Here is a 16,846-nt window from a genome sequence, read left to right on the forward strand (position 1 = left end):
TGTGACTAATGGGATGCCTTTATAAAACATCTGCTGAAGACATTAATCAGCCATCTGCGATATCCATCTCAATTCACACAGCAAAATTGAAAAGAAACTCAATTGAGCCAGACCAGCCAGAACCAAGGACAATATAAATCCTCCAATGTCAAGAAGAAGAATGAGCTAGACACAATCAGACTCATCCGCATGTGAGAAGAAATAGCCTTTCTGATGGTGCACACTGACATTTCTGGAAGGAGAAAAAGCATCAATAGAGCTCTAGATTTTAACCAGTGTCATTTCTCACCACTTTGACGGGTTTATAATGGAGTTTATTGATCTGATGGGAAACAAGCTTATGTCGAACTAAATAAGACATAATCATACACCCCTGGACACTTCAGGACAGCTTTTCAAAGACAGGACGTTGAGAATTTACTTTGCAGTCGCCAAAAGGTATTTCATCAGAATTTGGACGGGATGGGATGCGCACATTACGCGCTTGCTGACGTACGAACGCGTTCGTGACTCATGCGCACACCTATAGTAATTCACTCTCTGCTGCCAATCGCGTAAAGGAGACATAAGTTGCGCTTTGAATTTTAACCGCTGGAGGACAAATCAAAGAGTGGGTTGGTTAGAAGCCTTATCGCGGACAACGCCCACGGATGTGTCAGCGTGACCCCAAAGTTACTATTTTGGGCTGACGGAGAACACACAATAGTGCCTGGTGGGCTTTGCGTCAGGCGGCGCGCTCACTCACTCTGCGCATTTCTGGACAGGTTCAGTCGTGAGCGCGGAAACGGCACATCAACTGTCTCAACCAGGAATCATTCTATGGGAGCCGTCAAACTGATTCTACGTGTTAATAACAGTCCTCGAGATCTGTATGAGCACATCTGTATTTGAATCCGATCAGTTAGGTGAGTGATTTTGGTTTCTCTTCTTCTAGCATCCGTGATGATGGAAGACGCGATACATTTTTCATCGATGATTGCGTTGTGCCAACTTGCTTGGTATTCCAGTCATGTTTAGAGCGTTTTGTCACGCTGCGCGAGGTTTGTGTCGATAATTCACACCAGCAATTACTAGTCAGTTGTTTGTCATTTACAAGGTTTGTCGTGTTATCAGACGCGCGTCAGTTTTAGCTCAGCGTGACACAAATATTTGACCTTGAGGATGCTGCTCGACGCGTGGTACCCTTTACATACCTGACAACATGAAGCCCCGCGGGGTCCACGTGTTTGTGTTTTTAAACTATCGTAAGCGTTTTGCTCGTGTCCATTTGTGTTGAAATATTAGTGAATGAGGGAGGGTACAGGTGAATGCTATCTCAATGTCCGTGACTGCAGCAGGCGCATCCTCAGGTGATGCTGGCTGGAGCCGTTACTCCAACTTGACGAACATCACGTGATTTAATTACGCTACTCGTTTTCATTTGTGTGCGGTAAAGAATTAGGTTTTAAAAGTAATTATATAAAGGTATTCATTTGGTATAGCATAACATAAGGCAATACAGTAGAAGTTTGCATCAAGACGTAGTTGATTTGTGGGTTCTGGATGTCTGAAGGCATTAATACTGACTCAAATGTTGACTTTTTACTCAATACATGAAATGGCTAATCCACGACGCTTCATTTTTATTGGACTGTATTTGCACAGTAAAGCGCTTTTTAATCAACAGCATTTTTATTATCGTTTACTCATTTAACAAATGGCTTTGGGATTGTCGACTTGGTTAAACACAGCAACAAAATGAATTTGAATATATTTCTAAAACTAACGATATTGTACCATAGCCCTTTTACTGTTCAACACCCCATCTGTTTGTGCCAATGTCTGTCTTGGCTTCCATGTCAACAGATTGCTTTGCTTCTCATGAAAAAATTCTACAGCCAAAAACAAAAAACAAAAAAAACAAATGCAATCTTAAGATGGATTTAATCAGTCAGAATTGTGTTGAAGCTTGACTCATAAAAACTTAAAAGTCAACAGAACACTCATAAGGAAAAGCTAATCTCTTCTGGCCTAACTTCTTATTTGCATTTTGATGTTTTTGTTCTGTAAAGCAACTTTTGACATTACACAAACATTTGAAAACTCTGTTATACTAAAAATACTAAAACACAGTATTCATATAATAAAGTATATATGTAAAATGAATACATAATTAACACAGTTTTATTTATTAAAGTCCTCAAAATTTACAGTGTCTGTTTTACTAGAGCACATTGTTATTATTTAAGTAAACAATTAATCTGTGTACTTTAATCCACTGAATAAAAATGTTTGTTTTGGTAATCTTCAATCAAAGTCTGACCATTTGCTTCCCCGTTTGGAGTGGTGATCCTTCTCTGCTGACATCAGTTTGACAGCTTCAGTCACAATATTCTTAACCCCGCCCCTCTTACTGTTAGTTTGCTATGAGGGAATGATGCGAAAAAAGTAAGCCCCATCCCTTATTCAGTATTCTGTTTCAGTTGGAAGTACATCAACATACTAAAATAAAGGTTTTAACAACTTCTGACCTTAAAATAGGATCCATTTCCTTCCCATTCTGAGGCTGACCAAAACGTGATGTAGGAGTGCGGTTTCCTCGTCTTACCAAAATGATTGTCAGCCGCATATTAATATGTCTCCGTAGTGTGTGAATGATTATATCAACAAGACAGGGCGTGCACAAAGCAACTAGGATTAAAAGATCTGTTCAGCTCTCTGTGATCATCAATCATTATCAAATGTGATCAAAAATTAGTTTTAAAAGTTTAAAATGTTTTTAAATCAGTGCATGTTTTTTAATGAAATACAGACATTTCACCGTCTTTACTTCATCACCACAGCACTGTGTCAGTACAATTATAAAAGAAAATGATTCGATGCCGGTTTATGGATGTTAAATCAGGTTTATTTAGTACATTAACATAGCAGATATTCATACAGCAGTGGATATTAATGTGTATCCTGTCATATTTACCGTGCCAAAACAGTGCAAAGTTAAACATGCACTTTGTAACGACATTGTGTGTGACTCTTTGTTGCAACCCCACAACATGTACATCAAAAAATCATTGGGAAAGTTCTTACTGTAGTAATTCTCACAAACGTTATGTGAGATCTGCTTCCTTCATGTCGGTCACTGTGCTGTTTATCTGACGCAGCCAAGGCGGATATTGAGGCACACTCTGACAGGCACATTGGAATGGTGGGTGGGGAGAATCAGCATTAAAGACACAGGCAACAAAAACAGCTACAATGTGTTCAGAGCAGAAAATTCCAATGTGATGGGTGTTTAGAGCTGAAACTTTACAGACACATTCTGGAGACACAAAAAAACGCATCTTAAATCCTGTTAAAGGGGTAAAATAGGTGCTCTTTAAATAAAACAGTAATATATACTATGAATAGTAGGTTGTTTTAAAGCAAATTTAAGAAAAAATGGACAAACTAAATCATCGGATTAAGTTTTTAATAAAAAAATGTTAACCCAGTTTTTGTTTTGGGTTGAATCAACCCAGTATTTTTAGAAAGCATACTATTCATTTTAAGTTTTACTAAAAATCAAATAATAAAATGCACTGAAGAACATCTAGTTAATTTCCCAAATGTCTTTTTTTTTGTGTCAACCACCCAGAGAGGCTTATATAATCTCTGACACCAGTTTGTTTTTCTTTATTTTGTTCTGGCAATGTGTGGGCAAATTTTTTCTTCACAGTATATGCTCACTTAAGCAATTATCGTAGTGAAAAAATTACAGTAATGTAAAAATAAACAATGACACACATACAGAGAGAGAGAGAGAGAGAGAGAGAGAGAGAGAGTGTGAGAGAGAGAGACAGAAAGAGTACTATTCATATTCTTCTTCAAATTAAAATATTCTAAAAGATGAGAGATTGTCTGTCCGCATAATTCCCATGATTATCTTTGCAACAGTCCAAAATCGAGTTCACATCATCACCATGTCATTTTAGCCATTTTCTGAATAGTAAATATGGTATGGAGAGACTGCTTGCTAAATTTGAACTGTGATTCTCATGATCCGTCTTGTGTATTTTAAAATTTGGAGTAGTGAACAGACGAGCTGCCACTCACTGTTCTCATATAGTGAGCATGCAGGTTCACAGGAAGCAGAGATGTGAGAATTTCATCAAGCACCATTGCCTAGCAACCCGGACAGATAAAATATGTGCATTTCACATTATAATGTGCCGTTGGCTCACCAGGATATTTATCTATATGGACTATTACTAATAAAGAAATGATCTGATCTGCATTATATATTATAATCATGGCTAAAATGGTGAAAATGTAACCACCAGCAGAGAGGCTCGTATTTGCTTGTGTTTGTTGAATTCCTCGGCATCAGCTGACTGAGCACGTTCACTGCATTATGAGTGATCAGCGCCCTTGTGCTTAATACACAGCAAATTGGGACTGACTGAGCACAGGGTGAGCAGCATTCTTCAGGTCTAGTTTGCTCCCTACTGAAATATAATCCTCTTCATAATAATGACGTTGAACTGACTGGCCTGCCGCCCGGACAAGCTGTTTGGGACTTCAACACTGCAAAATTTCACAGTGGGTGTAAAAGTTCAGACTCAGCTTGTGATGGTCCTTTGATGGTCTGTAATCACCAACAATGTCACAAACATTCAACACAAGTGCTAATTGTGGGTTTGTCTGATTTTAACCCTCATAAAGGATTAAGCTGCATCACAAGTCTGTTTAGACCGAATGAACCATTATTTATAAAATTGCCATGTTGGACAGAGAACTTGGAGCGCAGAATTACGGCTTTGATTGGGATTTAATTTGGGAAAAATATTTCAGTTTCATCTAAAAATCCTGCCCAACAATTGATAAATTTCAATGTAGTTCATAGATTTTATTATACACCTCTAAAACCTTTTAGAATAAAACTTATTTCTTCACCTGTTTGTGTAAAATTTTAGCTTTTTTCATGTTTTCCCAATCTACAATTTTTGGGTTAATGTCTTCACTATCTTGGTCGCAAATTCTGGAAATAACCATTGATCCTGAACCTTGCCTTTTTCTATTAAATGATGATTCTTCAAAAACCCTGACTTTGAAACAACGAAACAAACTAACTTTTTCTCAGGATTAACTGCTGCTAATAAAACAATAATCAGTTCCTGGTTCCCTCCTAATCTCTGGTCACTTTAGCAATGGTTATTGCTATTTTATAGACATTTTTCGACTAGACCAATTCACTGCCTTAATTACCAGAGCAAAGCTTTCAGCAATTCTTCATGAACAAATACATGATAATTTGATCTCCATTATTAAAACTTATGTTTTATGACGTATACGAGAAATAATTAAGATGTCTTTTAAGATATAGGTCAAAACAAACTATTTTATTTCCTGTTGGACTGTTTTACAATAATTTTATTAGACACTTTTTTCATTTATGTACTTCTCTGACATTATGTATACAGTTTTTTCCTTTTATACTTACAGAATTCTGTATGTAGATGTATATATTCATATATGTGCTTGTTTGTGTGTACATACAGTACATATCATTTTTAATTTTGTTTCATATTGTTATTAACCATGCTATACACATTGAAAAAGTCAATGTTGGGGAATTCTGCCATTACCATGTTTACTAAAAACACAAAGTCAAAACACAAAAAACACAATAAAGTAAAAAAATTGCAATATTTTGTCATAAAAACTATCTTTGATCTAGGTCACTGAAGGCAACCAAGACAAAACCTAAACTAAAATGAAATGTCTTTGTGCCATATTAAATGCATATTTGAATTAAAAATTATAACTACAGTGATTTAGGAGAGGCAAACGTTTCTTTATGTATGGTTGAATTTATGTTGTGTAATGTGAATGTTCTTTGTGGCAGTGCATGTAATGCAAGGCTAAAAAAAAATGTTTATTTTCAAGGTCTTAGTGATTCATGCTAAAGTGATTTGTCAATAGGCATACATCCATTTAGCAACAAAACAAATTCTGCATTAAAGTCATGTTGGATAAATCGTATTTCCAAGAATGCATGAACAAAAGTACAACGCCATCTTGTATCCCCAAAAGTTTCTTAAATGTACCTGTCATTGCTATTATGCCTTGTCATATCATAAGTAGGAACGTCCTAGGGAGTGTAACAATTTTAAAAAAAGTCTATTTCTTTAAAATAATGTGTTGTCTTCAAATGTTTCATTTCCTTACAAAAGCTAATCCATTTTATATATATTCTTAAGTATTTTAAATTGTTCTCTTTAGGGTCAAAATGGACCTGAGTGCATTATGAGTCTTTCTGCACTGCAGTTTGTATGTTTGTGATGGGCAGTGGGTGGGCATCGCCTAGCAACCTGCAGCATTTTTACCCTCTTGTTATTTGAGATAAGCTGTATAGATTTTTCAGCGCCTCAGGCTGCTTCTCATTACCAAAGATAAACAAAGATGGCAAGAGCAAAGATGGCGGCTTTGTTGCCACATTCCCTAGTCACTCCAGAGATAAAAATCTCAGCTCATGCATCACCTCTCCCATATTATCATGAAAAAGCAGCCCTGTGGTCTTGATTAAAAGCTAGGCAGTGGCTGCCTCTTTTTTTAATCTTCAGTCTGTGGTTTGCTCAGATTTCATCTATTAGTTTACACTAAACCAATACCGCTTTCGATGGGCTCCTTGATAATTATAATTTAAGACTAATAATAAAAAAACAAAAAAATGTACACTTTAGTTAATTGTTTTTATTTAATTGTGTATAGTCAGTGTTGCTTTGCTAGACCTAGCAGAAAATGTTGGCTTTAATATACTGTAACAGCATCTTGGAACCTTAAGCAACAGCCTTGGGCAATGGAGAGAGTGGGATTCATGCTTTTTGAAAATGTACTGTAGTGTTAATGTTTAGTTCCTTGGTAAAGGAAGAATAAAATACTGTTTGGTTCATAAGTTAGTTTGGATGACACATGTAGTAGAATAATGTGTAGGAGGTTGACTTCAGCAGCAGTGCCCACACATATTTCTCAAAGTGCACAACGAATACAAAACCGCAACTCAGTGCAAATCTGCAACAACTTTCTTGACACTGTACTTGCATTTGAAACAAAAATGCTTTTTGCTGCTAAGATACTTTTGAAGAAATTACTTTTATGATATATTCAAATAAAAAAGTTGTTTTATATTTTGTAAATTACTGTTTTGACTGCATGAATCTAACAGTAGGATTTCAAAAAAAGAATTAAATTAATATTAGGACATGAGTTCCAAATAACATTTGCCAGAAATGATTTTGTGTAATGTAGCACATCATTTGGATGATGACTTGGTCTATATAATGATCCTGCTAGTCAGCTCTTGGTGGCCTGATTTCTCATGTTTTCATTTCTCATGTTTTTGTTTTTTTTCACAGGAGCACAAACCTTCATTCTCCACACCTGCTTCAAGCCAAAGGGCGAGCTATTGTGACCTCCATTCTCTTCTGTTTTCCGTTAACACTGTTAATTGTCGGGATAACCACAATAACGGCAAAGCCATGCCCAAAAGCAGTAAAGTGACTCAGCGCGAGCACAGTAATGAGCCTGTCACGGAGTCTGTGGCCGACCTCCTGGCGCTGGAGGCCCCCATGGACTACAAGAGCAGCCAGATGAGCATGAACATGACAGGAGGAAGCGCTCCACCCATAGGCAAACCAGACATCTCTCCTGATCTGGAGGACGGTCGTCCTGCGTGGAACAGTAAACTGCAGTATATCCTCGCCCAGGTGGGCTTCTCTGTGGGCCTGGGTAACGTGTGGCGCTTTCCTTATCTTTGCCAGAAGAATGGAGGAGGTGAGTAACTTATTGATGATGTGGATTTGTAATTGTTTTGAAACTAAAAGCATAGTTCATTCGAAAGAATTGATATAGTAAGATTGGTCTTGAGACCACGCAGATCTGAAACCAATTTTTTTTTTTAAATGCCATAGAATGCATTGATACATTGTTGAATTTGTTTTTGAACTTAAAGCTGATCTATTTTTTAAAATAGGTTTTCTACAATATATAAAACCTAACAGCTTTTTCTTTAGAAAACAAGCAGAAATAAATGATCATTGTTGTAATCTCACTAGGAAACATTGTGGCCAATCAAACAGTGCTGGGACTGTGCATATTAATGAATCAGTGTCTCTGTGTTTTGTTCCAATTGGCCTGTTTTTACCATGTACTAAACTCTTATAAATCACCTATGCTACACTGTAAAACCCAATAAGCTAAGGTAACTCAAACCATTTGAGGAAACCAAGTTCAAACTTAATTCTAATGAGTACTGTGAACTTAATCCAATAAGTAAACAAAGCAGTTTGTACACATTAAAACTCGATAAATGAAAAGAACTCAAACCAACTGAGTACTGTAAAACCCGATTAAATTAAGGAAACTCAAACCGTTTGAGGAAATCGATTGCCGCAAACCATTTGAGTTAAAAAAACGAGGTATTTAATTAACTCATTACATTCACTGTGTTCAAAACTCTTTTCAATTGAGTAGAATTAACTTAGTAAATTTTGAGTTAACTACACTCATTTTATTTAATAAAGTTGACTGTTTGGTTTTACAGTGTATACTAATGCTAATTATTTAAATATACACATTTTCTATTTGAAATATTGATCTCATAACATTTTGTGCAGTATGGTGCTACTTCTGTGTCACCTTTGCAGAAATAGGCTCTCCATAGGGTCTTATTCCAATTTTATCAACTAATTCTAACCCATTTCTTAGGCAGTAAATATGGATCTTTCAGAAATATTTGGAAAGTATAGTTTGGTCTTGGTCCCAACACATAAAAGACTTGGTTTTGTATTGATCTCAACTTCTCAGAGTCTTGGTCTTGTCTTGGTCTCAACCCCTCAAGAATTTGATTATATCTTGGTCTCAGCACATTCTAGTCCTGATATGTTTCAGTATAAATGGTCTTGCCTGCAACTCTACCCTAAAAGGAACATTTCTGTCATAATTACAAAATATCCCAAAATAATTTGTTAATGCATTGGTCATATATTTACACACAATACCAACAAATGTGCACAAGAGCTTTTAACTGTCAAAACTGCATAAATGTTTTCAGTACAACCTTTTTTGTGGTCAAGTAGTGTTTTGTAAGGATTTCATCTGCTGGTTGAGCAGTAAAAGAACATTCCTTCTACGGGGCTGCTAAAATCACTATGATCCCCAAGCACTAATTAAATCTTTAGAGCAATTTGTTAAATCTATCAGTAAATATGTGCTTTAGAATGACTCCAGCATCTAGAACTTTTAATTGATAAACCCATTTGAATCCTTAAGCAATAAACAAACAGCCAAACATGACTAAGTGAGTGAAATTTAGGCAAGATGCAAAAAAAAAAAATTGTAGTTGCATTAATAGAAAACACTGTGGAAAATTCTAGTCCTGAAGTTCATTTGGATGACACATGCTGCAAAATAATGTGCATATCTTAAAACAAACAAGAGATTGATTTCAGCAGCAGTGCCCACACACATTGTGTATTCCTCAAACTACATGAAAACCTTGAACTTGTTCCAAATCTGCAAAAAATAATTTTCTCTACACTTAACTTGCATATCAGCGGTGCAGAAAAGAACCATATAAAGCATCCCAAATGTTTTCAGTACAGCATGTTAGCTAAATTTCAACTAGATTTCAACCATATGTATTTGGAAGACAATGGCTTTGTGTGACTCTGCTATTCTTTGATAATCTTCTCCAGTCAGTTAACCATTCCCTGTGTCCCAATATGCCGAATTCGTAGAAGACGAACAACAGAATGCTAAGTGTTGTGTCCAAATTCATAATATTCATTAAAAGTAATCAAAAAGTGGCCAAAATTGAGTGTCAAATTAAATGTACAACCTTCCTGACTTTCATTGATTTTAGAAACAAAAATAATGATAGGATCATTTAGTCAGTTTTCAAGAACTGGATCATTCAGTTTGGTTTGTGAATGGATCAATCAGACTGGATTTGAGAAATGTTTGTGGCATAACTGCTACTATAATACAGACAACTGGTTCTGAAAATGTATGCACATGTAATATTGTATGTATGTGTTATTTATTTTTTTATATTTTAGCAGTGACCTGACAAAGAGACTGTGGATGAAAAGTTCCTTTTGGTTAAATCTAAAGTGCATTAAATGGAAACATTTATTTAAAAATATCAATATAAAGGTATACATTTTTTATATGGCACTTCTTTTTGAAAAGACTTGCAAGCACACAAGTCTAATCTTTTTTGATATTGTACAAAACTTCACATTTTGTTCCATGAATACAAAAAAATTGTGCTAATTTGGAATGACATGAGAGCAAGTAAATTATTATCATAACATTTAGTTTTCATTTGTAATTATGTGTGATCTTTAATATTTTTACTTTTTTATTATTCTCTTAAGCTCTGTAAAATTTCCACTGAGACAGTTTTTTTGGGGTCAGTTGAGAGCCTTGTGTGCTGTGGTTCCTCTAAATTTATTAAGCAGACGGTAGCAGTGTGTGTTATTTAGGGCAGCCAATGTTATACGAGCTGTTTGAAAATGGGAAATTCAAGGCTGGTGCGGTCTTAAATTGTGAATCTACGTCATAATTTTACTGCCGTCATTGTTCCTAGGTTGCTTAGACTATTTTTCATGGTTCATATACTCTTTTTATCTGAAATGTGCTATTTTATGTTGTTTTACACACATAAAATATGGTGTAGAATAAATTCAAGTAACTGAAATGTATGATTTAATGTTAACTGAATCCACATACTCACTTCACAAATAAATATATCTACAAAATGTAATGAATTAAGGTAATCACATTAACAAACATTGGCTTAATGGAACATTGCTCTTTTTTTGAAAAAGAAAACAACTTTAGAGTTGTACAGTTGAGTAATATCTAACAGTTAATTCTATCCACTTGTGAAGTGTGATGTCACACCAAGTGGTTTCCGGGTCCAAGCTCTTTATCAAACTGTAAATGTTTACAAAACGATGTAATACTTTCGAAAATCACAATCACAGTATACAGTTGAAATCAGAGTTATTAAACTCCCTTTGAATTTTTTTCTTTATTAAATATTTCCCAAATGATGTTTAACAGAGAAAGAAATTTTCACAGTATGTCTGATAATATTTATTCTTCTGAAGAGAGTCTTATTAGTTTAATTTCGGCTAGAATAAAAGCAGTTTTTAAATTTTTTAAAAACAATAAAAAAAAAATTTTAAACCATCATTATATTTTTTGTATAGTCTACTGAACAAACCACTGTAATACAATAACTTGCCTAATTACCCTAACCTGCCTAGTTAACCTAATTAACCTAGTTAAGCCTTTAAATGTCACTTTAAGCTGTAAAGAAGTGTCTTAAATATATCTAGTCAAATATTATTTATTGTCATCATGGCAAAGATGAAACAAATCAGTTATAAGAAATGAGTTAAAAAAACTATTATGTTTATAAATGTGTTGAAAAAAAATCTTCTCTCCATTAAACAGAAATTTGGGAAAAAATAAACAGGGGGGTTAATATTTCTGACTTCAACTGTATATATATAAATGCCTAATATCAGATGGGCAGAAAGTGATTAATTTTTTATAAATTGGTAAAATATTGGTGTCTGTGCAGACACTGATGTGTACACCATGATTTTATATAAAATTTATTCTAACGTGTGATTTGAGTGAAAAGTGCTCATAAACGAATATTTTCTCAATTCAAATGAGAAGCAGCTTGGACCCTAAAACAGTTTTTCATACGTCACGACTTAGCAAGCAGTTTTCAGAAGATCTCCAGGTCTGGCTGGAGCACTTTTACTGCAGCTTAGCTTAGATCATCAAATTTGATTAGACCATTGGAATCAAAAATCAAACAGTTTTGATAAGTAAAAAATTCCTATTTAACGCTAAACTTGTACTAATAACAACAGAACATTTAATAATCTATGCTAAGCTAAAAGTGCTCCTGTCAGACAGAGATTGGCTAAATGGATTCTAAAATGGTACAACTCAACTGTTTAACTATCTGCTTGTTAAGTGTGACGTCAAGCGAAGCAACAACCAGTTCCAAGCGCTCTATCAAACTGTATGGGAAGACTCATCAAATGGTAGTAATAAACGTTTACAAAGTGCTGTAATACTTCCAGAAATCACCATCACAATATATACATCCATGCCTAATATCTGATGGCCAGAAAGTGCAGAATTTTTTAAAAATTGTTAAAATTTTGTTATTTGTGATGCAGCAAATCCAGAGATCGACATGCACGCTATGATGTTATATAAAATTCACTTTAAAGTGTGAAATGATGACTAAAAAGTGGCCATAAATGAATATTTTCTCAATTTAAATGAGTATCGGCTTGAACCCACAAACAGTTTTCCATATGTCACGACTTAACAAGCAGAAAGGGGAGTTGTAAAATGAGCCTATTTTCAAAACAAAAGTGGTGTTCTTCATCAAGTTTTTAATAAAATAATTAAATTCTGAACAAAAGTCTTTTTAAAGCTACCAACGATTAAGATATTGAAGGCACAGTTTACCTGAAAATTAACATTTGCTAGAAATCAACTAGAGCCTCAGGCCGCCAAAAAATAGGTGATATTACAGATGATAAAACAATCATCCTTGGTGATTCATAATACGGTTAGTGGCTTCTTTGAGGGTTCAAACTTACACAAGCAAAATAAAATGCAGCTCCTGACAACACATCGAGGTCTTGAGAACTAAAACAATCCATCTGAGAATAAAATTAATATTCTTGACAGCCTTATTCATCATTTCCAGGCATTTGTAAATGCCTCAGAGATGTTGTTTGATGAAAATACTGTTTAGCTGTTTGCACAAACTAATTGGTTAAAATTAAGACCTTTGTGTTTTGCCTGGTGCCACAGGTATTAATTTTGTTTTGCCTGTATGTGTTTTTTTGCCTCTCAGTGCCAGCTAAACAATCATCTTTAATGCTCTACTGAAGACAACAAGCACATTTATTTATATGAAGTCTATTCATATGATCATATCATTATACAGTAAAAAAAAAGCTCCAAAACAGGACACGATAATCTTATTGAAAGTGAAACCTGACTCCTTAATTAGCTCATCCTATCTTGTCTTTGCTTGTCTAGCGATTATAAATGTTTCCCAGAAGGCCTTGTTTCCGTTACGCTCTCATACTCTCTCCATCTTCTCTCCTCCATCTGTCCGTCCATTCCTTTCTCTTCCCTCCAATCTCCTCTTTTCCAAGCAAGACCCGCTGTTCCTTTTCATTAGTCGTATGCATAAATAAAGCGCAGACAAAAAGCACCACAGAACACAAAAGAAAAGCTATAATCAAACTGATAACAAGCAGTCATTCTTCATAAACAGAGGCCAAGGAAAGGCTGTTCTGTGATCATCCCTGGCTCTAATTACACTTGTATGCTCCCGAGAGGATGAATTTATGGTCATCTGCCAGCAATGTGCACTCGGAGTCTACAAAAGAGGTTATTTCAGGATTGTTCTTTGACTTCAAACAGACGCTGCTTTTGCTCAGACCAAACTCTTCGTCACCATGGAGCTGCTTTGACGTCAACGGCGTGACTTGCTGTTTTATTCTGTTGTCTGTCCGTTCATTCATTCATGTCTGCCGAGGCTCAGGCTTTCATTAGCCTATAGCAGAAACCATCTGCTGCATATGGGTGGTTGAAATTTAGCATGCACATTTAGGCAAAACAAAACAACGATGACTGAGGGATGAAACTAATACAGCATTGCTCTTGTACTTGGAAAAGTCTATGATTCATTTATTTCAGCCTAAATCATGTTGTTTTCAATTAAGCTGAATGTTTTAAATGATGGTTTGACAAGTTCATAAGAACTAAATGTATTGTCAGGAGCTGTATTTTATTTTGCACGAATGCATTTTTTTCAAGGAAAAAGTTGTATTATCAATGGTGAATTTAAGCTTTTTAAATAAGATCGAAACAGAAATATAAACGGCTAGTGAACCTATAAATATATATCTTTCACACCTACTGCACTATTTTTTGCAATTTTTGTCCTAAAATAATGTTCTGTTCTATTTATTTTTTACATTTTTAAAAACATCAATCTTTTTCAGAGAAAAACAGATTGATTTGAAAATTAGAAATTATATCTGCATGTGTTAATATCACAAGGCGAATGAAATAAGGTGTTTTAAAAACAAGTTAAGGTTAGTAAATTTAAAAACAGTAAAAAAAAAAACGGTTAATTAATTATATTTGAAAATTTATTTAAATTATTTAAAATTATTTAAAGTGTGGGTCAATAACAAGTGTCTACATCATAGATGCCCAAAGTAGGGTCCGCAGGCCAAAGTTGGCCCATTGTAACATTTGATTTGGCCCACCATTCCATCTAAGAAGAGAGTGAGAAGGATGGAGAGGGTTAGTGGTCATTTATAATTTGAGGTAGCCTTTTTTGTTTGTTTGTTTGTCTATTGCTGAGCTACAAAAATGCTAACTGAGATAAAATGTTTCAATAGACCCTTTTTACATTTCTGGGTTTCTCAGTAGCGGAAGTCGTCATAGTTCGGAAAACTTTGAAAACAGTGAATGGGAGACTAAAACAAATATTTCTTTACAATCTCACTTGCTCAAATAATAAAAGAAAAACTTTACAGTGATGTTATAAAGACATTTACAACAAGAAAAGAAATTGTGTGAGATTGATGACGGCAGCCAGAGGGAAAATAATGTCAAATTTACTGTCTGTCACATAGATGCTGCATTAGAAACACCTCACACAAGCTGTAATTCATTTTTTTGTAATTTGAAGCAAAGATGATATAATACATACATAAATAAATAAATGTTCATACGTTTTTTGAAAATAAAAATCTTAAAAACTTTCAAGGATTTAAGATGCTGAAGACCTGTAAACGCGTCATAACAGGCTTGTGAAAAGGGTCCATTAAATGAAGGTGATTTTGTTAAATGTAAATAATGTCAATCGACGGATAGAGGCATATGCATAAGACTAGGGTGAACAAATCAAGGCAAAAACTAGAGTAAATCCATTCTGTCAAAAATGAGATTGTTTTTGTAATAGTGTATTAGTTAATAAAAAGTTTTCTAGTTGTTTTTAAATAATAATTAAACTAGCAAATGACCCATGGCAGTCATATTTACCTTCAGCCCACTAGCCTCAATCAAATTTTGTTTGCAGCCCTTCATTAGAAAAAGTTTGGGCACCCCTGATCTACATCAAATTAAATTTACAAATAATTATATATGTAAAAAAAATCATATTAAATCAAAGCAAAGTAAAAATAACCAGCAGAAATGAAAATGTCAAAATATTGATAGAATAATGTATGTTCATTTAGCATAACTAGCAAATTTATATAAACATACTTATTCTGATCTCTAATTATTCACATATATAAATATAAGAATAAAGGATATGATGCATTTTATTATATATTACATTTTTACAAACCTTTTGATGACAAAACCTAGAGGTTTGAATTAAGCATAAAGATTTACTATGACATTTAGTATGTCATTTAGTTTATTAAATAATAATTTAATATGTATTAAATGCATTATGCATTAAAATTCTTCTAAATGCAACTGAGGGCATTGGCACACTGGGAAACACCCATACACTCTCATTTACACTCATACACTACGGACAATTTAGCTTACCCAATTCACCTATAGCGCATGTCTTTGAACTTGTAGGGGAAACCGGAGCACCTAGAGGAAACCCACACGAACATGGGGAGAACATGCAAACTACACACAAAAATGCCAACTGACTTAACCGAGGCTCGAACCAGTGACCTTCTTGCTATGAGGCGACAGCGCTTCCCACTGCACCGCCTAGTTACTCTGATCTCTAATTATTAAAATGTGTAAATATGAGAATAAACGATCATGCATTTTATTATATATTACATTTTTACAAACCTTTTGCTGACAAAACGTTGCTGACAAAACGATGACCTTTAATTAGTCATTTGGTTCTGCACTATGATCTTTAAATATAACCATTTAATATGTATATCAGCATTAATCATCTTTTAAATGCAACTGAGATTTATTTATTTTTTTTGGTATATAAAGTGTTACACCGAATGACGTTTTAGAAAGTATCTGTATCTTCTGTAAATCTTGATAGAAACACTACTACACTATTTTTGATCTATACAAAAATGTAGTTTTAGCTTGACAGATTTATCACTATTGGTCTGAGCATATTATTTAATGTTTACAACATTATATACATGCAGTTAGGGCAATTTATGATGTAAAACACTTTACTGTATATTGCATACTTTAGAAGCAATAGTATTGCTAAAGCAACATGTTTATGTAGTCTATATGCTTATTGCTTTTATTTTGTATGTAAAAAGCATAAAAATAGAAAAAGGTGTGTTTTTTGTCATTTCAGTGAGCAGTATAGCTTGATTGATCGTGGCTGTGTTGGTCATTAAAGATACTGCTGTAAAGCACATTACTCTCTGTGTTTACAAGTGCCGTTGTGTCTCTCAACAGGTGCCTACCTTGTCCCATACTTCATTCTTCTTATCCTTATTGGCATCCCACTCTTCTTCCTGGAGCTGGCGGTCGGCCAGAGGATCCGTCGAGGAAGCATCGGCGTGTGGAATTATGTTTGTCCTCGACTTGGTGGCATTGGAGCGTCCAGCCTGATGGTGAGTAAAAGAAGTTCACTGAAACAAGACACAAATGAGCCATCACTCATTTAAATTACTTTACTGAATTACTTTAAGAGTGTTTATGTGGGCAAAGGTTTTGTTTTTGGATGCACGAAATTTGCTGGTTTAAGGTAGAAGTAGAACTAAATCTAAAACACAGGAAAAAGGGACAAGGTATA

At 34.6% G+C, this 16,846-nt stretch overlaps 1 protein-coding gene across 1 annotated transcript in view; it reads left to right on the forward strand.

The window, feature by feature from the left end:
• Positions 1-832: 832 nt before the first annotated feature.
• Positions 833-16,846, forward strand: part of slc6a17 (solute carrier family 6 member 17) — a 34,929-nt gene continuing 18,915 nt past the window's right edge. Inside the window, exons 1-3 of the mRNA NM_001256724.2 lie at positions 833-905; positions 7,374-7,791; positions 16,507-16,664. Coding sequence (NP_001243653.1) covers positions 7,497-7,791; positions 16,507-16,664 — 453 coding nt within the window. The 5' untranslated portion in view covers positions 833-905; positions 7,374-7,496. The remainder of the gene's footprint in view (positions 906-7,373; positions 7,792-16,506; positions 16,665-16,846) is intronic.

The sequence above is a fragment of the Danio rerio genome, chromosome 8 (genome assembly GCF_049306965.1).
Source record: "Danio rerio strain Tuebingen ecotype United States chromosome 8, GRCz12tu, whole genome shotgun sequence".
In the NCBI taxonomy this organism is placed as follows: Eukaryota; Metazoa; Chordata; class Actinopteri; order Cypriniformes; family Danionidae; genus Danio; species Danio rerio.